At 44.3% G+C, this 22,033-nt stretch overlaps 1 protein-coding gene and 1 long non-coding RNA gene across 4 annotated transcripts in view; one reads left to right on the top strand and one right to left on the bottom strand.

The window, feature by feature from the left end:
- The first annotated feature begins 1,148 nt into the window (after nt 1-1,148).
- Nucleotides 1,149-9,861, top strand: PAQR9 (progestin and adipoQ receptor family member 9). Its single transcript, XM_064385814.1, has one exon. The coding sequence runs from the start codon at nt 2,356-2,358 to the stop codon at nt 3,571-3,573; it is 1,218 nt and encodes a 405-aa protein (XP_064241884.1). The 5' UTR covers nt 1,149-2,355; the 3' UTR covers nt 3,574-9,861.
- Nucleotides 9,862-10,030: 169 nt separating this feature from the next.
- Nucleotides 10,031-22,033, bottom strand: part of LOC135278921 (uncharacterized) — a 31,288-nt gene continuing 19,285 nt past the window's right edge. For 2 of the 3 annotated variants that reach the window (XR_010346299.1, XR_010346301.1), the window contains 3 exons: nt 20,550-20,599; nt 19,329-19,479; nt 11,114-12,963 (listed from right to left, as the gene is read on the bottom strand). This is a non-coding gene — a long non-coding RNA (uncharacterized LOC135278921). The other variant, XR_010346300.1, reaches the window with a different exon arrangement.

The following is a 22,033-nucleotide window of genomic DNA, read 5'->3' on the forward strand; positions in this document are numbered from 1 at the left end:
CCATTACTTACCTCATTAGGCAGTACCTTCATCAGTGTTTTAAGAGTCTTGTAAAAGGTTATTTGGAGATAAAGCCTAAAGAAAATTCTACACATGGTAGGATTAACCATGGTATATGCTGACCATGCCCTTCTAAATATAAATTCTGGTTAGAGAAATGGAGAGGCTCTTCATGCACTACATTACGTGGACTCCTCTCTGTGACCTCCAGATGTCCTGATTCTCCCTGGCTTACCACATAATGGTCATGTAATGCTAACCTTGATGGACTACATATGAATAAGAGGCTATTTTGAGGTTTTAAGTGCTTCAAATTGTGAGGTTCCCTGCACACTATCCCACAGCTGGCTTGGGAGGAGAATACTCAACTCAATGTAATATGTATGCAGTAGTCTTTATGAAAGCCCAGGCTGTCCTCAGAGATCATTCTCCCTGTGAGGAGTCTGCCTTGGAAATAAGCAAAAGACTTAGATCACTAGCAATGAGTTCCATAGATGTGGCTGCTAAAGCATTAGTGTGTACCTCCAGCAACAGCAGACAGTCCAGTGTCCACCAGAACTGTCAGCGTTGAGTCACGAGCAAACCCCACCTGCTCCTCCCAGCCTGGAGGGCGGCCCCAGTGGGCCATAAACCCAGTGGGTGTCTCTCCCAGGCAGCCAGGCCATACCCCAGAGCTCCCTGAGGCACGAGGCCTGAAAGCCTCCCACATCCTGAATGTCAGGAGGCTGCAGCAAAGCAGAACGTGTCAAACGAGCCCCGCTGCCGCTGCAAGGCCAGCAGCTCCCAATCAGCAGTGGATGCTGTTGTTCTCTAGACACCATCTGTTGCAACAGCTGCTGGTGGCTTTCCAACAGCCTCTTTAGTGCAGGTCTAAAACCTGATTGCTCTCAGTCAACCACCCCTTATCTAACCTTGGTGAGAGGGACTGAAGATCATGGTCACTTTGGCCCTCTACCGTAGGGCATGTCGTGGCATTGGTCACCACAAATGGCAGTGTCACTGCCATATGGGACTGAGACAGGATCACCACAGCCCTCCTGGGAGCGCCTGTGTGTGTGGCGTGCTGGGAGCAGGGCAGGGCAGGTGTTTTTTAGCTAACAGCCCCCTCCCCACTGCCTGCCTCTGCAGGGATGCAGCACCCAGTCCAGCATCTGGCCTGACTCTTCTTCACTGTGGCCTCTCTAGTGAAGAGCAGCACCAGGAGAAGCCTCACCTCTACCAGAGGCTGAGCAGTTTCCTGTAATCCCCAAAAGCCTTTCCTTTCCTGAAACCCCACGCTGCAGAGCTCACGAGGAGCAGGGCCCTGCTTGACCTCAGTTTATACCATGTGACCAGGCATGTACCCGAATATCACCATGTAAAATGTACTTTTGGCAACCAAGATCTATTGGATGTTTAAGACCATGTGAAAACAAAGAAAAGCAAACACGCTAAAGCAGCAGAGAGCAATCCTTTAGTCTGGCTCCTACCTGTACCTGCATTAGTGACTGACCTTCTATTCCCTTCAGATGCCTTAAGGAACAGCAACACCCGTACAGCGCTTTCCGCCGTATTTTTATATTCTGATTATGTAACTGTGCTGCTTGCATAACCGCGACGACAATAAGTGTAGGATTTGTCTAAGGATCAACACGGAGCAGCTCCTGCCAGCCGTTCCCGAGTGTCCCTCCCAGCCGCCCCGCTCGGAGCGCACAGATAAGGTGGGTGCCGTGTGTGTCAGTGACGCTCACCCCATGCAGCCCGGCCGGGGAAGTTTAGCCTAAAATAACGTTTGCATTCACTGCATGAGATAATGTCACCGAGGATATCAGCTCTCAGCGGCCTTACCGAAACACACAGACGGCCACCAGCTGCCACCCGTGCCCTGTCAGGGGGTACTTCCCCGCTCTGTCGCGCCGCCGGGGATGCCCCAGCCCCGCGGGTCCCTCTCCCTTTTCCCGGGGCTCCCGCCCGGCTCCTGCCGCACGCGCGGGCGCAGCCGCGCTCGGGGCTGGGCGGGCGCCCCGGTGCCCCCTTTGTGCTTTTTACACCAGAAGAGCCCCGCGGGCAGGCCCCGCACCGAGCAGTGCCGGTGCCAGCTGACCCAGCGCCCGGGAAGGGGTGCCGCGGTCCGCGCCGGCCGCACGCCTGGCCGCGGGGGCTCTCACGGACCCGCCCCCCCGCTGCGGCCGCATCAATCATTAACGGCGGCTCGGGTATCCAGCGCCTCCCACCCCGGGAAACCCTACCCGGGGCGGCGGGGGCGTCTCTTCCCGCTCCTCGGGAGCGCTGGATGCGCCGCCGGTTTCCAGTTACCGCGATGCCGGGCGGCGGGGCGGGAGGAGCCGCGGCGGTACTGCCACTGCCCCTGCTGCAATGAGTGATGCTGCCGGGGGCGGCGGCGGGGGCGGAGAGGCGCAGAGCTACCGCGGATCCTCCGCCGGCGGCTGCGGGCGCAGCGGCTCTGCCTCGCCCGGTCGGCGGCGAGGCGGCGGGCCCGGGGCCGGCCGGGGCAGCAGCAGCATGCCGGCGGGCGATGGGGACAAGAAGGAGGCGGCGCCGCCGCCGCCGCCTCGCCCTGCCGCCCTGCTGCGGTGGGACGAGGTGCCCGAGGACTTCGTGGAGTGCTTCATCCTCTCGGGCTACCGGCGGCTGCACTGCTCGGCACAGGAGTGCCTGGCCTCGGTGCTGCAGCCCACCAACGAGACCCTCAACTTCTGGACCCACTTCATCCCACTGCTGCTCTTCCTCAGCCGCTTCGGGCGGCTGCTTCTGCTGCGGGGCGCCGGGGACGTGCCCTTCCACCATCCGGCCCTGCTGCCCCTCTGGTGCTACGCCTCGGGGGTGCTGCTCACCTTCGCCATGAGCTGCACGGCCCACCTCTTCAGCTGCCTCTCCCCGCGCCTCCGCGCCACCTTCTTCTACCTGGACTACGCCTCCATCAGCTACTACGGCTTCGCCAGCACCGTGGCCTACTCCTACTACCTGCTGCCAGGGCTGAGCCTGCTGGACGCCGGCGCCATGAGCCGCTACGTGCAGCAGCGGCTGGGCTGGCAGCTGGACTGCAGCCTGCCCATCGCGGCCTACCGCGTGCTCGTGCTGCCCGTGGCGCTGGCGCTGGCCGTGGGCTGCACGGCCGCCTGCTGCCGCAGCCGCGCCGCGTGCTGCGCCTACCCCTTCGCCGTGCGCACCTTCGTGTTCGCCATGCCGCTCAGCATGGCCTGCCCCATCATGCTGGAGAGCCTCCTCTTCGACCTCCGCGCGCGCAACCCCACGCTCTTCGTCTACTTCTACCGCCGCTACTTCTGGCTGCTGGTGGCCGCCTTCTTCAACGTCAGCAAAATCCCCGAGCGGATCCAGCCGGGGCTCTTCGACATCGTGGGGCATAGCCATCAGCTCTTCCACATCTTCACCTTCCTCAGTATCTACGACCAGGTGCACTACGTGGAGGACGGCCTGGCTGAGTTTCTGAAGGCGCCCCTGGCTGCCCCCACCTACCTAGGCACCGTGGGCTATATGCTGCTCCTGACCGTCTGCCTTGCTGTGGTCGTCAGGAGGTTCCTCAACGTTGCAGACCTCTGCAAGCAGGACTGACCGCGCCGGTGATCCTCGGGACAGCGACCCCCATGCCACTGACCCTTGGCCTGGAGGTCCTTGGGCCGATGACCTTCAGACTGGTGACCCTCAGACCAGACCCACCATGTCCTGAAGAAGCTGTGAAACCTGGGGGAAACCCACCTGTGGAAGAGCCAGGTCCCTTTCATGGAGGTTTGCTGGAGAAAATGACCATGGCAGAACTGCTCGTGCTCTTTAAACTACTAGGTTACCAGGGGAAGCAAGCAAATGCTTACTGGTATGTTGCTGCTTAGAGTATAAGCTGAAATAATTTAGCTCTGCTACTAGGAAGAATGCATGAATGGTGAATGCCACTTACTAATTTCATAACAATTAGGTCTAAACTAGCTCTGTATATACATATATATTTATATATCTAGCTATATATTTATTAGCTACATATATGTGTATATATATGTATACACCTGAAGACATTTGTGCAATGATTTCTCATAGTCTTTTAATCAACTCCTATGTGAAAATTCCTAGCAGATTATGCACTGACATTTATCTTCCTCTCTGATATTGTAACAGGCCTTTGCAGCCACATACTGGATTTTAAATGCAAACAAATCAATAGCTATCTATAGTTTCTAAGGTCTTGCAGCCTTTTCAGCCAGGGAACAATAGATTTAAGAGAGAGAGGAAAACCAGTTGTGAATTATTACAGAATTACCAGTTAATGGAGAGACTTTAATTAGACAGGCAATGAGTGGCTGGTGTAGCCACTCGGATCCTAAAATAAAATAGAAGGATGTGTAAAATAACTGAACCAGAAAGGGGTCAGAATGGTTTGGAACGGGGGCAGAGGAAGAAGGACCCTGCATAATGGAATGGCTCTTCCCTCAGCATGTCAGGAACATCTGTTGTGCTGAGGGAGTTGCTAAGGGGCCCCTTTATCTTGCTGGGTAAATCACCCCCAAACCAGTCCTCTAGAGTCAAATTCAGATGCCAGACTTGCTGTAAACCCCTGCCAAGCTCGGTGGGAGTTCTGTGAATGTAAAGAGAGTAACTGATGCATGAGATTTCATTCTGGATCTTTTAAAAAACTACATGGAACTAGTTTCTACTGCTCTTTAATTAGAGCACTGTCGTATTTACCATCCTAAAATTAGTTGCAGAATACGATACTGCTGCATCTGAGTTCAGCACCTAAAATCTGGCTCTACAAGTACTGGATACTGGCACTTTTTTTGTCATTCCCCACTTTTTCCTATTCTGATTAGTTGTGGCTGCAGCTGGATGTGTTGAAGTCCTCTTTCTGAAGCTTTGGGGGAGTTCAAAGACAAGAATTAGGAGGTGTTTTCCAAAGCAGTATCTCTTCAGAGCAACCCATGTATTATCCTTGTTGCACAACAAAGAGCTAAGTATAGATTGAATTTCTCTAGATTCATTTTTGTAAACCATGTGCAGATTTTAAGCAGATGCGTTTTGCTTTTGTCTGACAGAACAAGTGCAATAATGTTACACAAGGGGCTTACCAATCAAAGTTCAGGTGAGAAACTGCTTGTGTAACCCATTGTCTAAAGAAGGGTGGTACTTCCTTAGCAAACCCTTGTGTCAGACTGTGTAATACTGTAATAGCTGTTTTACTCAGCTCCTGTTGTAGAAGTGTATTTCTGCTTGGGTCTTTCCCATTTTCATGGACATGGCATCTGGATGCCAAGACAATGTTTTGAGTCCAGTCCTAATCTTCTGTAAGACAAAGTCCCCTTTGTTTAAAATGGGAATATAGGAAGGACTGTAGCCAAGGATTATGACCCAAATAACGTGGGTCAGAGTCATCACAGACCCAATAACTGATATGCCCTCTACCAATGTAACAGCTTTATGAAAATTTCTCAATTGAAGTGCATAAGCTAAAAGAAAATTACACTCACTCGATTTAGCTTTTATCTCAACCCATTTTAAGCATAATGGTTTGAATATTTTAGATTCTTAGCGAAGAATGAAAAGGGCCTAACAAAAATATATACTCTTTGCCAGCCACAATTCTGTTGGTATGTAATTTCTGGAAGGGTCAGATGTCTTTTAAGGATATTGGCTAGAATTATCTGAAGTAGCAATTCCCAAACTGTGGCCTCCCGAGTTATTGCTGTTGGGCCATAAAAAACCTACATAGCCCTGTGTGAGTGGCTGTGTTCAGTTTTCATTTGCCAAGATGCATGAAAAGAAAATGGAAACTACATGAAGTATTTTAAATTTTACCTGTTTTCACTAAGTTTTGTCATAAATGTAGCATTGCTTTCTTCAGCTGCCAACAAAGCAGAAAACTGTCTGCACCACTGGGAGAGGAGGCTGGTTCACAACACTGTTATTCCTTGAAACGTGCTTTAATATTGTGAAAACCCTGAAAACTCGCAATAGAAAGCCAGTGGATCAAGACCTGCAACGATGTCATGCTATGAATTTCCACAATTGCAAAAAGAGGCCAAAAATCTTTGAGATGGGCTGTATTCAAGTTAAAATAATAGAGGCATAGTAGTTAGAGCCCAGTGACTCATCCAAACTAATTATGTAGAAAGGATTTGCCTGGGAGATGCCACTAGCACATCCAACCAGCAATTAAAAACTAAGAAATAAATCTTAGGGACAGCAAACCTCAGCACTAGAAGGCACCTCAGAAACAAACAGTAAAAGCCAAATTAAAAAGACCAGGCTTTTAGAGCATACTGTATAATGAATTATATTTGTGCTTGTCAGTCACAATGTAGAGGACATCTCAAGAGGCAATGTCAAAAATGGCTGTTGCTAACTTGTAAAAATACATTTGATATTTGTAGTTAGGCCACACAGGGTCATCTATATATATCTCAACGACAGATAACAGTATAAAGTTTGGATTGCAACCAACTGCAATTTTACTGGAATCTTACTGCTGTTACAAGAGTTGCCTGTGAGCCCCAGTCACACTGAAGACTGGGTACCTGGCTCTGATATTAAGAATATTGCTTCATTCAGAAGTTTCTGTTGGCAAATTGTTTAGGCACGTGTATGGGCCTGAGCACCTCATGGCATTATTTGTAAAAGCTGGTTGCAAGCACTGCTGTCTGAGCCACAGTGAGCAGGCTGCTGAATCCAGAGTGAATGGCTACAGGGAGATGTGACTAGAATTTAAGAGTTCTAATTAATGGATCTTTGTTTGTTTTTTTGTCTAAAAAAACGTGACTACAAATTAAAAAGGTACAGTAAGTGTGGAGAATATCTAGGGAAATGTTACCTGAGTGCCTGAGTGTCTGTGTCTATTCAGTGAAGGACATGCATGTAGATAATAGTTCCATTTGCTGTGTCCGATGGACAGAACTAATCTGAGATAAAAAGATTAAAATTGGAACAAGATATCTATAATTATAGTGCTTGAATTTGCTCACACAGAAGTGAGTCAGCATTTGTGTGACTTGTAAGGGTGCAGGGTAACTTTCTGGTGTGAAAGCACACAACTGAAGAACGTGTGTAAGCATGTCCAGAGCTCAGACAAGAGGTCTAACCTGCAGACTAGATGCATAAGGCAATCCTAGAAAACTAACTTGCTTGCAGAAGTACGTGTCATAATGTTTTAATGACCTGCCATAAGGTCTGCACTGTGGATTCCACAGCTCATGTTTGAAACCAAAAAGGCTTTTCAGGCCTTTTGTAGTAGAATCTGTACGGGGATGGGAGCAGAAGGTGGGGACTGGAGCACAGGGGGTGGCCTGTAAATGCCTGGGTGTCTTTCTGTGTTTGGCCAGCACTGACCTCCAGACTGACACACTGTGCTGATGTGAGGTGACTGTTGCTGGGGCCATTTCTCAGAGTATTGGTGGCATAGACACCCCCCTTGCACGTGCCTAGAACTGCAATCTACACTGGCATATATTCAGTAAGCCTGGCTTCTGGGCACTTCTGAGTAGCCTGTGAGCCTCAAGCTCATCTTCCTGGAAGATCAATAAACCTCATCTGTAATCACTACCCTGTTTTCTGTGGTGATACAGTAGTTTTTCTGCAGTATGTTCATTTGAATGTCACTATCCAGGATATCTGTGAAGCTCTGAGCAGCTTCATTAGCAAGACTGGAATCTATATAGTCTGGAAACAAAGGGAAAGGTTTCATCTGCATGCTGCACTTGTAGAAATGTAGCAGTTAAAAGTAGAAGTATGTTCAATTTTTTTGCTAAAATGATAATTCTGCTTAGTTGTCCAAGTGTTATGCTTATTATTTATTTGCTGAATCCAGCTACTTTGTCAGGTTTTTGTCAACAGTGCATCTGCAGAAAATGACAGTATGAGTTTTACTTCATGTTTAAGTAAACTCTGAGGCAGCACATTCATAGAGCATTATTGCACTAAAATCAGTTGATTACCATCCACATGCCTTACAGAAGCAAATCATACCTGTAGTAATTGCCCAGATTAAAATGTTTTTTTCATTGCCTATGAGAGTAAAAATGACCAAGTGGCCAGTAACAAGCTGAGGAGTCAGGCACTCCTGGGCTCTTGTCCTTGCTTTGCCACTATCTGTTCTGTAATCTAGGGCAAGTTGTTTAAACTGTGTTAATTTTGAATGAATTTTAATTCATGTGAAACACTGGAATTGTACCAGGGTTGAATTTGACCCTTTGTGTCTCAGTTTCCACATCTGTAAGATGGGGAGAATATACCTTACCTACCTCGCAGGGTCGCTCTGAAGACTAGCAAATGTTTGTAAAGCACTTAAAAATGCAAAGACCCTCCCAGGTGCTAAGAAGAAATATTACTGAACTCCAGCAGAGAGAATGTTATATTTTCCCTCATCTCACAGGGAGAGGAACATGAATGTTTCCAGATTGTGAACTCTTGGAACAAACCCCTGTCATTGCTGTGCTCTAGGATGTTCACATCCCGTCTCTTCTGGAGCTGATGGCAAAATTTCTACTGGCTCAAGTGGGGGGCAATCAAGACCCAGGCAGTATTAAACAGGCTGACTAAATGCTTAAGGGTCAGGAGTAAAGAGAAAACATACATGACTTACATATGCTTTTCTTCAGAAATTCTCACTGGTAACTTGTACTGAGGAGCATTGTAACACCCACGAGGCCTCCTTGTTCGTGTAGCCATGGATTGTGTTCCAGTTACTATGAAACAATGGAGCAGGATTTCCCATCAGTGTCTGTAAGATTATGATTATGTCTCAGTTGCCATTGGGAATTTTGAACTACGTCAAACTTCTTACCAGAGTAAAAAGACCTGAAGTAAATGAAGCTTTTAAGAAAAAAATATGTAATCATTTGAGAACATAAAATTATACTGATCAAACAACTTTCTCTTTTTCCCTCCTGTTCTGCAAAATCAACAACATGGAGTTAATCTTACGGTTGAAATCTGAACTGGGGGTCTTTTGACCACATATATGTACTCTGTCAAGAAGCCCTGAATAATCATTCTAGTAACCCACTCTGCCCATCAACTGGAAGGGCTGATGCAAAAACCACCACTGAGAAGAGGACCATGTTTTTAAGAGCTTTCTAACTGGCAGCAGTAGCTGAGGGGAAAAAAAACAAAACACATCAAAGGGTTTGAGTGGTTTGTTAGTCAAGGCTTGTACCTTTAGAAATTCTCCCAATATCCAAGTATATTCCTAGCTTCTGTTAGCCAGCTCTGAGTCAGAGCTATATAATCAACACCCAAGTTCCAGCTGAAACTTTACTCTCTTCTCCTCAGATGAGATGTAAGATGGTAGTGTCACATGCACTGAAAGACACAGACCTCCATTCAAGACACTTAGTGTCTTGGAGCTGGGTGTGGAATTAAGTTAAATAATTTTCACATCTTGCATAGACAGATGCTGCTTCATTCCACTGAATTCAGTAATAAATTATTGACCAAGACAAAGGAAGCAGGCTTTTGCTTAAAATTGCCTGGAAGGAAACACCACCAGCAGACTTCTGCTTTCAGGGCAATTGCTTCCTGGGCCGTACTCAGAACACGGAGGATTCTGAAGTGCGGCTTCGCTACTTCGTGGGAATGCCTTAGGATTTGTGTTGTAGCTGGGGGTTAATAGTACAGAGAAACAGTTTATAGCAAGTCAATTCTGTCTGCTAGAGGTTCAAGCACGCTTTAGTAGGAGGTATCGTGTTCAAGGGGCTGTGCATGCAATGAACAAAAAGTGTGAATTTTGTGTGGTTCTGTTGGGAGGGTTTGAAAATTTACTCTTTGTACACTTTTGGATGCTGACTACTGTATATGTAATGACTATGCATTTTTAGCAAAAAAAAGGGGTGTGATCTATAAATAAAGTTGATTCTGAGTTAATTTTTGCAGAAATGCATTTATGAAGGCTTTTCTCATTTGTTTGTATAATTTACTGTGACACCTGTAGGATCAGAAATGTGTTGAATGTAGTTCTCTTCAAACACAGGTGATGTTAGCATGAGTACAAGAACGTTCAGTTCTTATACAGAGGTATAGGGGTGTTGGTATTTCTGAAAACACTATACTAGCAAAAGTCTCATTCCCGTTTCATTGTCTTTTATATTTTAAAGCAATAAAATAGCATTCTTTAACATTTTAGTTCTCTGCTAACTAATTAATGATAGACATCCCTGTTACATTAAGATCTAATACATTAATATGTATTAGAAGATTAGTGTTCAGCCTATAGAGCTCCCTGAAAAATCATGAAATTGGTAGCAATAGCAGTGTAAAGAATCAGCAAAATACTGACTGCAAAATGAAGAGGTTTATTTGGCATCAAGTAAAGTTTCCTATTTGGCAGAGTAGGATGGCAGAATACTGTTTTCAGTCCAAGTCAGGCACCAGAAAGCACTCAGTGAACTGCAAGTACATGAAGTATCTGCCTTAAGCCTTTTCTGTCAAAATTCATCAGGACAGGATGTATCCCAACATAATTGCAGGTTCCCCCGATACAAACACAATGCAAAACTGTAGGATCTTCTAGTTGAGGTCTGCAGAATTCCTTCCAAAATTCTAAAATTCCTGAGATTCTTATTTTCAGACTTTGTACATCCTATTTGAAATGTGGCAATGACTTCAAGGATTTGATGATCCCAGCAAAACCCTCCATTACCCTCTTAGAACCAGATGCTTCAAGAGACTACATCCTGCAAAAAAACAAATGCTTCACAAGACTGCACCCTCCTGTTAACACTTAAGGGTTTTCATAATGTTATCAGTAAACTCTGGATCTGACTGCTGGACATGAACAGGCTGGAGGAAAAACTCACAAAACTCACGAAGCCAGTGAAGATGGCAAAACAGTGAGCAGAATGGTAAGCAAAAGTTACAGCTGCTAGGACAGGTAATTTATTGAGGTCAGTGCCTCAGCCTTCAGCTGTGGTGGATCCATAGTTACTCTGATAACCTACTGGAAATCTGGAGACAATCTATATTTTGTTACCATGACATCACTTTTCTGACAAATGACCCTAAAAGTCAGGACTATATTTGAGGAGGAAAAAAGAAACATCTGACGCACAACAATTACCTTCAGATTTTATTCTCTCATCATAGGATCATGTAAGGCTAGCAGGATCTGAGAGTGGAGATGAAACACATTAAAAATTAAAAGCTGGTAAAAACTGATGGTAGAGCAAATCAGTATTAATGCTAAAGCTAAATCTTGGCTGCAGTGACAAGAGCCTTTGGGGCAGACACTACAGATGCACTTTCTGCATCAGAAACCCTCTACTACTACAAGGCAGATTTCTTATCAGGAGTGGCAGTGTGCTTCTGTTAGTGGGGGGCTGGAAATACTTCTCTTGCCAGGGAGCACAGCCTTTGGGTACATGATGCATGCTTTACAGAAGCAAAACAACCATTTCACACAATCTTTTTGGAGAGTAAGCAATTTTACAGAGTTTTCTTATTTGAAAATTCTCCTGCCTCCAAGGTCTTTCCTTGTCCCTTCTCACTGATGAAACATGAAAATACAGTTTTCTTTAATTTTCGGTGTTTAGCATACTTTTCAATATTATACTCTGTTTGGTAGAAAATGTCTATTCTCTCTCACTCTCCTTTGCTGTCCTGAGAAACTGGGCAATGCCACATGTACAAGAAAAAAATGCTTGGGGTTTTTTTCCCCCCTCTTTATATGCTGGTCTCTCCACATCCACAGTCCTGGGGCTATGGAATTCAATCACTGGCACTCACTAGTGTTCCAAAATCTCAGCTTTTCTTTTTAGCAGCACTTGGAAGAACAACTAGGAAATGTCAGTGAGGTGGATAACAAGCAGCAGTATCTGTAGCCCTCAGAAATAACACAAATAATGAGCAAAAGGTAAACAGGTCCCTGGGGCAGCTTCTCTGACACCTTTGTACACACAGGCATCATCTCTCATTATCCAAAATTTAGTGAAGCTCATAAGCACATGCTTAACTTTAACAGGACTATATGTTTATCTTTGTCCATTGGCAGGGTGAACTTTTCCTTGTGTTTAAGTGTGCTATAGAAGCAGAGCCCTAATGAGCAGACAGTGCCAGGGAAATGCTGCCAGCAAGAGTCTGGCACAGCAGATCCTGCTATCCAGCCCTAAGGCAGTGTCCTACACTCCAACACCCAAGACTCACATTCCCTCCTCAGCTGTAGCATTTTAAAGCACTCTCAGGGCATCGTCTGAAAAACTTTAATACAAAACAAAGAGCAAAGTATATATATAGCCAGAAATGCACCAACTTAGTCATGAAATAAAGCTGCAGAGTTTCCATTTGTACCAATTACAACATCAAAACATTGTTTCTTGTAGTGTAGTAGAAAATCATAGCTTGAAGAGAAACAGTTTGGAACACTAAGTAACCAGAATCACTGAACACTGAAAAATATGTTCACTAGCCAATGTAGTTTAAAAGAATATTTATGTCTGTGGAATATGGTCTCAAAACTTAAACAGAGAAGAAGCCAAATATTCTGTGAAGAACACCTTTGTCCCTAGCAATAGAGCATGTTCCTTCAAGCTATAACTATTCTGCCCTATCAGAAGCATGCCATCTCTTTTATCCTAAAGTTCAGATGTTCTTTGGACAATAAAGAAATAATTTGACTTAACTGTGTTCAGTAAAACACAGACAACTGATATAGATTGACAACATAGACAAGAGTGGGAAACTTGCTCAAAATGCAATATTCAGGTTAAATGAATATTATTTGAAGTCCCAGCTAGCTTAGCACACAGCAGCCCTATTACCTCAGAGGGAATATACAGTGTATCTTCAGATGTGCTTCTACTGACATGACCATTATTCCAAAGAATATAGTAAATTGATATAATGAATGGCAAATAGTAGACACCTCAATTACAGTTAATCTATGATGAGTATATTCTTGTATTCAGATATAAGGCTGAATTACACACATGAACATGTTGGTGGTGCTCTACATACTTTGGTTGAAGTCTCCAGCTGTTACAAAAAAAGACAAAAAGACATTTTAGAAGTCTTCCTTATTAAGGAAAAAAACCCCAAAAAGGTAAAATTAACCTCACAGAGTTTAAAAGATGTATTGATTTTGACTTTGCTGGCAGATCCTTACATGGGTTTGCACAAAGCAAATGAACTGGTGGACTTACAAATATTACCAAGTGAAGTAATGACTGCTTTCTCTTCTGAAAGTCACAGTGACTTTCTCCAAGCAGAGCTACTGAAGACCCACAGTGAATCTGATCTGGCCCTCTCCCTTTACAGCAGTTGTAGCTTGAAGTGCAAGTGCTCTGTGGAAAGTACTAGATGTTCACCTAGGAGTTTCCAACACACTTCATTGCTGCTTTTAAATAACCCCAAGGAATGTTATTTATTAGCCAAATATGCACATAGAGCTAATAAATAATTATGATTTTCAGGCTCTGGAACTGTCATGATTTCTAATTTCAAAGTCAGGGCAACACTGCCAGGTATGTCCTAGACATGAGTGACTTCCAACTTATTACTCAACACTCTTTGTTCCAAAAGCCATTTCAGTTCCCCACTAGCTCATGAAGAAACAATCTGCAGCACACAGGCTGGTAAATGAAGTCTCTAAGGTGACAACTTCCCATGTGCTCTATAATAGGTCAGCAGCAGCGAGATCCCCTCACAAGTGATTCCTGAGCTAAATTCACAAACAAGCACCAGACTCAGTTCTCTTCCCTTGGCGTTTTGCCCGGGAGGCTCAAACAGGCTGGAGAATAATTCTGACTTGTGAAAAGCCCTTTTCCCCTCCTACTCCCCAGTCACATCCGTGTGTGCAGTACCGGCACAGAGGAGGCAGCAGGAGTGCAGGGTGGCACAGCACAGCTCTGTGCTGCACCAGTCCATCCCTGGCTGCATGATCCCACCAGGGCAGCTCCCACACATGAGTGAAGCAGCCTGAGAAGCAGGCAGTGACAGCCCTGCCTGCCTGCTGGGCCAAGTGAACATCAGAATAAAGAGATTCAGGCCTGCTGTTCAGAAGAAAGTTTTGTAACATTACTCTGTGCCCAGCAGACCCATGGAGGACACTGAGGTCAACCAGCAGGAGTTTCCTAGACAAGATTTGGTCTTACTCAGTTTTAAGAAAACAAACCTTCATTTTCTAACTCATCCATCGATGATAAATGATAGAAAGAATAGAAATTTTTAGTTTCCCTGAAGTTGCTGGATAGAGCTTAAAGACTAAATGACAAAAAAAGATAAATTGATGTAAAAATATGACCACAGGAGGATAAAAGTGGCTGGAACCACTTTTATCTGTGGACAAACAGATAAAAAGGACTAGAGTGGTTTTTTGCAAGTCATATAACAAAGAAGTAACAGCATATGCCCAAAGAAAAAGCTCAAGGAAAAGTCACCTTTAATATCAAAGCATTCAGTGAATACAATCACTAAAGACCCCTTTTATGACTCTCCAGGACCAAAAAAGGACTTCCAGTGAGAGGTGGATACATATACATTAGTTCTAGGAAAGTAATGTTTATGTATTAAATAAGAACCACGTTTAAATGAATATGTATGATTATGATGGATAAATGCCTTGTTGTAAAGCCTCACAACACACACAGAATTTAAAAAAAAAACTTCTGTGTGTCCTGCACAGATAAAGAATGCTTGCTTTCTAATGCTTCACGTGTTAGAAAGTTTATTCCAGCCCCTTTCAAGATATTCTGCGCTGTGAGGTCTGAGCTGGATCGAATCCTCAATTTCAGCTTGAAATGAAGAAGGCAAAACAAATTATTCACATCTATTGAAAAAAATACCGGGTAATTCAGATTGTTTTAATCTGCCCCAGCACAGGCTCAGGGCTGAAGAGGAGCCGAGCGGTGTGTGCGGGGCTGCAGCGGCCCTGGGGCCGCCAGGAGGAGCCGCCAAGCGCGGCCGGGGCGGGCACGGCCGGAGCGCTCCGCACGGCCGCCTTCTGCCCACGGCCGCCTTCTGCCCACGGCCGCGTTCTGCCCACGGCCGCGTTCTGCCCACGGCCGGGGCGCTCCGCACGGCCGCGTTCTGCCCACGGCCGCGTTCTGCCCACGGCCGCGTCCTGCCCACGGGGCTGGCGCTGCGTGTCCCATCCGCAGCGCTCGGCAGGGATCCCGGCAGGCGCCTCCGCCCAGCGCCCCGCTCGCCCTGGCGCGGCTGGTGGAAGTGCTGCCCTTCGCCGCACCTCGGCTGCGCACCGCTGCTGGCCCCTGAGCGGCTTTGGGAGGGATGCCCCATCCATGGAACACTCTCAGGAGAAGCTGGCACAGAGATCTGGCCGTCCGGCAAAAATAATGCCTTAGAGGCAGCTGCTTGCTGAAAAATCCAATAGGAAAAAAACCAAAAACCTGTTTTGAAGGGGATGACGCCACTCTCTCAGACATTCCTGGAACTTAAACTGAACATAAGTCAGTCGGAGTGAGAGTATGCATCTTGGCCATGTTGACATTTTGTTTAAACACATTGACTAAAATAAGTTCATTTGATCTGTTTCCTTTGTCACATGCAAATGCAGATTAGCATGCCTATTAGACTTATATAGTAGTTTAAAGCCAGTGTGACAAGCAAGCAAAGAAAAAAAAACAGACAAGCAGTAAACAGGAAAATCTGACAGTATCTTCCTATGCAGGATTGCAGCTTTCAAAGCTGAGCAGTTGAAAGTCATCAGTTCAGAAATGGCTCCTTTCTGCCCCAGAGCCAGTGAGACTGACGAGCCTGGTAAAGCCCCAGTTAGCCATGAGGCACACCTGGCTGGCACAATGCCATGACCACCCTGCCACAGCCAGCATGCTGCCCAATGGATGGGAACAACTCTTTTACTCTGAAGTTTCAGACTGACCCATGTTCATACACCTGCCTACCATACTCCCAGATGTCAAGCAATGCACATATATTTCATGCTACAGTTTTCAACACCTTAGGCATTAAAATGTACTTTCCAAAATGCTGCAGTCCCCTTCCTGGCTCTGACACTGCAGTGTTAACTGGAGTATTGTGACAGTGCTATGATTCAATCCCTGTGTGCTAGTTTACTGCAGGAGCTGTTGGACTGGCTATGCTGTTTGCAGGGCAGAGCTGACACTCACAGTCTCAGTGACAGACACAGACACCAGCTCCTGCCTTGCCATGACCTTCAAGCTCTCCTGGGAAACTCCCATTCATTTTGGCCAGTGACACTTCATTCCCAACCTATGCCAAAGATCATACAGCACCTTCCAGACAGCTGTGCTTTCCTGTCCACTGTTCATCTTTCAAATAAGTCTCTTCTGGGCACAGCCACAATCCAGAGCTGCCCTGAGGCTGTCAGATGATCTCCACTGCCCTTGTCAAAGTTGGGATATAAGCAAGCCTGGTCCATTCCTTTCTTATTTAACACCAGCATATAGAAAATTTTTTTTACAGTATTATGACATCCTGTGCAAACTGCCTGGGGATCCCTACTTGTGTTGGCATAAGCTGTGAAAGCCAGCAGCCTTACTGTATGGATGCAGATGTAGCATCTCATCAAAGTGTTTCCAACTCTCTTTACTACTTTCTTCCTTTCATTTATTTCTTCCCACTTTCTGACCCAACTTCACTATCTCATCTGTTTCCCTTTACAAATTTCAAGCCTGAAACCAAATTTCTTCAGATCTGACTCCTTCGATGCAAGCGGAACACTGACAACTGCTTTCAATGTGGGTGGAAACTCTCTGAGAAGAACCAAGGTGGAGCAGGCAGTGAGGCTGCACACAGGCACTGCTCCCTGTGTCAGTGGCACACTGGTGCCCTGCCTGAGGCTCGTGTAGCTCTGTGTAGCTACATGTGCTGCTGTCACACAGGCAGGACACACAAGTGACTTCCCTACTGTCTGTGGCCTTTCAGTAATCTTCTCTTCCTGTCTGATACAATTGGTTGTATTAGCACTAAAGATAAATAACTCTACATCCCATTTGAAATATGGTTGAAATGTGGCAACATGCAATCATGCTTGTACATTCACTTAAATCCAGTAATAACATATTTTATTCATGGCATTTTATTATGCCATTGAAAACCGAATGCATTTATTTCCTCACACAGCCCAGGTACAGGTAAAGCTTTGCTGGATGTTTCAGACACATTATATAAACTAAGTCAACACACAACTTGTCTAGATGCAAAATACCCTTTGAGAGTGAAATTCTGGTCTCTGAGGAATTTGCTCTGGCAATAGCAAGATTTACTGCTTTTGTCATTAGATTTTATTATTAGGATATCAGTCATCATTTCTTTGTCAACAGATTTTACGTATCTCAACACGACTGATGACTTGCAAGTCCAATCAATGAGAACTCAGAGACTTCAGCATCTTTTCTGGTAATAACTTCTGGGATTTACTCTCAGGAATATAAGAAATGTTCTGCAGCACAAACCCCATCTTTTATGCTCAATGTCAAATGTAACAGGTTTCTAATAATAGAACCATCACAACCTGTCCAGCAATTCCAGTCCTGGATTTGCCACAGAACATATCTCCTTAGGTTGTAGCTAATACAGTAAACAGTGACTCTTCCCAGTGACATGGTAAAAATAGAAAGGCTTCACATGACAGGGAGTTTTCTCATCTACAACACTCTTCAGAAGGTTTTAGCAGAGGGAGTTTCAGTGACATGTTTACAATTCCTCTTACACAAATTACAACAGAACTCTGGGGGTTTCATATGGCTCTTTATAGGTGTGAAGGACAACCATCTACAGGATATACAGATGCTAAATCTTTAATTTCAGACCTCACTTATAATTGTATATTCAAATATTTTTATTTTATGATGGGAACATAACAGAAGAAATAGAAATGTAATGGGGGAAATAAAACTTTCCACGTTATCCCTTAACTGAAAGAATTTTCTTTAAAATTCTCACATTCCCTTAATTACTTCCATGAAGAGATCAAGTTGTAAAAGTATCAGTTGCTTTGGGACTAGCTGTCAACAAAATAAAATAACATAATTGTAAGCTGTTGCTCAGCTTTGACTACTGGGGGCAGTAATTCTCTGGTCCAGCTGGTTACAGTGCAGTGTTCTCAACAATGCTCAGTTAAGAGTAGTCTTAAGCCTACAGAGGATTCATGTGACACCCACAGACTTAACAGGAAGGACAAAAATCATGCAGAGGTGCCAGAATTCAGAGGTCTCTGAGGTACAATGCAAAACCTTCATGGACCCATAACCTGCAGCTGCACAGCCACAGCTCCCCAGGGACCCCAGGCTCATGCTCCCTGCTGTGCAGTGCCACCATCCCAGCCTTACCTCGGCCACCACCAGAGAAAGCTGAGGCAAGGAGACAGGTTACACTCAGCGTGCCACAGCCACAGCCCGCAGGCAGGAGCAGGGCTGAGTTATGAAGTCATGACTAAAAACTCAGATCAGACACCCAAGGGCAGGCAGCTATAAACTAAACCTGCAGAGAGCTTTGCATCTGCACTGCCTGCACATCCTGGGCCAGGAGAACAGCTTGTTTGCTGTGAGCACGTGGCCAGGGACAGCCTGCAGGACACCCCAGCCTGAAGGACACCTCAGCCTCAGCTAGGCAGTGGCTCACTGCACTCATTTCCCAAGGCCAGGGGCACTCATCCCATTAACCCAAAGTCTGGCTCCTGGGCTGGGCTGGGTTTTGTGGATGGTGCTGTGGTGAATGCAGCAGAGCGGTGAGTGGAACAGAGAAATGCTGCTTCCTCCAAAAATACACACATCAATGGCACCTGCTCACAGTGTTTCTGTACATATTGCAATGTCTGCACTTAGTTTTGTCCACATGCCAAATGTGCACTATATTCAGAATACATGTACACAATTGTGCCTCCCTTTCTTTCCTGTAACACAGGGAAAATTCTGTGTCCCTGCCTCAAGGAATTGAGTGGAGAGGCATTGTAGCATATTTGAAAGACACCAATTAGAGTTATATACCAGTTTCACACTGTATTTCAATAGGAATGTGATGTTAGCATCCAGCTTTATAACCACTGCCACTGCCTCAGTCTCTCTTTGACAGAATTTGATTTCTTCCTAAAGAAAAAGGCCTGAAATGATGACCTGAACCACATGGGGAAAATGCCAGTAGATTAAAAAATTCTGCATTTCCTTTCTATGGCTTTAGACGTACTAAAACTTTTAAATTTGTTGTAATAATCTAAGTTGGTTCATCTTTAACACAAAATCTGGATGGACATAATGCTGTACTTTACAAGCATCAGCTACATATACTAGATTTGATGCAGTACTTGCTGCTTGGTCATTCTCTTTTCATCTGCTAGAACCTATGTGATATTTAACTCCTTAACTTTTGAGTATTCATCACAATATCACTTCATGGATTCTTACCTCTTGCTGACAGCTGCCTGCTCTTTACAGATTTTACATAAGATGTGTAGATGCAGAAATCTGCTGTGTCCCGTCCATCTCTGAGTTTCAAGACAGTCTTCTCTGCTTTTGCAGCAGCTAACATTCAAAATTTTCTTTGAAAATCTTTCATCTGAAAATGTATGTTTTAAAGGTTACAGGTCATTTATCACTCTGAAGTCCAGAATTTCTTTCCAGATGTCAGAAACTACTGTGCTTTAATTATACATTCCTCTGAAAGGCCTTTTATACTATGAATTTTTCCTTTGTTTTATGAAAGTCATTTTATTGGCAAAACATATGACTAACAAAAGGGATATGACTCTATGCTTACTGTAATATGAATTATTACATCACTGTTTACAGCTGAGCTTTAAAAACAATTTTCAGGCAGCTCTGGTTTTGATGACTAAAGCTTAAACCTCTTAGGGTTTTTTTACTCATTTTTTAAAGCCAGAGGTTGTGAATTTCTAATTCCTGATGCCATTTTTGTCTAGCTGGGTGTCTGTAGTTCAGGCATATGCACTAGAACTATCTATGCTTTTTTGAGCTCTCTAGCAGAAACTCATAAAACTGTAAGAAAATGTTAGAAAATTGTGACACACTGTCTAATTTACAAACTGACATAAAGTGAGAGCAGTCCTCCTCAGCCTGCACATAGGTTAAAGCTTGCTCCTTCTGCCTTAGCCCTGACTGAGAATTTGTTGCCTGAAACATTGTCTGTCTTTTAGCTGGTGCAATGAAAACTCATTTGTGCTGAAGAGCCGTGCCTCACATGATGCTTTCAGCAGGACTCTGCACAAACATTACTGCTGGAGCTCGTACAGCCCTGGCTATTCAACTGGCAGGCAGGTCTCAAGAGTTCTTTATTCCTGTCAGACACAAACCATTATAGAGCAGCATTCTCCAAGAGACAGATCTGCTTGTGGGACATATAAATACTGGTTTTCCTTCCATTGATGTCAATAGGAGCAAGGATGGAGGTATGATATTATGAGATGCTAAGTTCTTAAAATATGTTCTGAATTATTTCTATTTTTAAGAGCTGTTTTGCTTTGGGGGATGAAAGGCCTGTTCACTTAATATGAGGAACAAGGTCTGTCTCAGAGATGTGGAAGAATATCTATTCATCCAAAAGCTTAGCTATTTCAGGAATAATCTGTAAATTATTTTTAGAGTTTGTTTAAGTGTTGTTAACTATACCTGGCAGATTTCTGGCAAATGCTTTATTGTTCCTTTAGACTTCTCCATTCCTGCAAGGAAAATTTTTGGGAGATGGGACTTGTCATTTCTCCTGTTGACACTGTTCTACTTTGTATAAATAATTACACATTCACTGGGACTGGGACTAACACCTCCACCCTCCCCAGGAGGGTTACTGAACCATCAGACTAGAGCATTGTTTTTCTCTCACCAGCTGGCTCCATGAATATTTAAGTATTTTTTACAAAGTGGGACTGTTCCAGTGAAAGGGACTGATGGTCAGGTCACTGCTGTGAGGCAGAAACCTGAATTTGCAGAGCAGAGGAGAATTCCTCTCAAACCCAGGTAGGAGTTAGATTTTGTAAGGCATGCACTGACTTCTTCAGGAGCACTAATGCAATCCTAATTTTCTCTGTGAGATTTACACATCAATTTGTTTTGAAAACAACTTCCATTAAAAATCCTTCTTTAGCATTAAATTGAATGGTTTGCACCAAATTAAATTCAATTTAGAAACTTAATTTCATTTAGAAATATGAAAAATCATATTCAGCTCCTGTGTACTGAGATTTTCTTTCTTGTTCAAGTATTCAGTCAATTATTAGCTCATCCTAAATTAGGAAGTCTTCTAATAATATCTTGTTTACCAATATGGGCTCCACAAATTCTATGCCTTTATCAAAGGTCAGATAGATAATTTCTGCTTTCTGCTTTAAAAACTGTGAATTTTATGAAGCATACCTTGTTATCATAGAGAGAAGGGTTTCTGTGAAAGGCAGGGTAACTTGGGAATCCACAGCCAGGAAAAACTTCATTTTTCTTAACTGAGAAACTTTCAGTTTAACAAATAGACTTATATTTTAAAGGTGGTTCAAATATCAAACTAAACCAAAACAGATAAACTGGGATTAGGAGAGGAACAGACTGCTAAACTATCCAAAATCAAATGGCAGATCAAACCCCTGATTTTTGTATTAATACAAAGTAGCTGAAGAATTTGGAAATGGACTCAAAATTGCCACAATAATCTTTGAACACAAAGATTCAGTAAAATCAAAAGTCCTGTTGTGTTTGGATCACACCTCTGATCACTTTCTTCCAGTGAAAACCTCTTGGGTCTAACACTTGCATTAGACTTCAACTGGAAATGGATGCTGGAGTCTTCTGCAGTACAGAAAATGTAAAAGTGACACAACAGGTAAAAATTCAGAAAATAACAATCCAGGGCAGATCAGAGACACAGTACACTGACTTCAGGAACTACTTAATTGAATTAATTAGATGTGCTGGACTTGCATTAAAAAGAGATAATTGAATAAGGGTACTTAAGAGGAGACTCTGCTGTTAATAATGACAGAAAATTATTAAGGAATCCACAGAGTTACACTTTTACCTGGGTAAAACCTGTAACCATGAGGTGGGTCATAACCAAGAGACAGGCCAGGAAACATTTTAGAAAGGTGTCAAGGCACAGAGAAGTGTCA

The sequence above is a fragment of the Passer domesticus genome, chromosome 11, assembly GCF_036417665.1.
Source record: "Passer domesticus isolate bPasDom1 chromosome 11, bPasDom1.hap1, whole genome shotgun sequence".
Lineage (NCBI taxonomy): Eukaryota > Metazoa > Chordata > Aves > Passeriformes > Passeridae > Passer > Passer domesticus.

Excerpts from the sequence above, each read along its gene's own strand:
- PAQR9 (XM_064385814.1), top strand. The coding sequence starts at position 2,356 with ATGAGTGATGCTGCCGGGGGCGGCGGCGGGGGCGGAGAGGCGCAGAGC.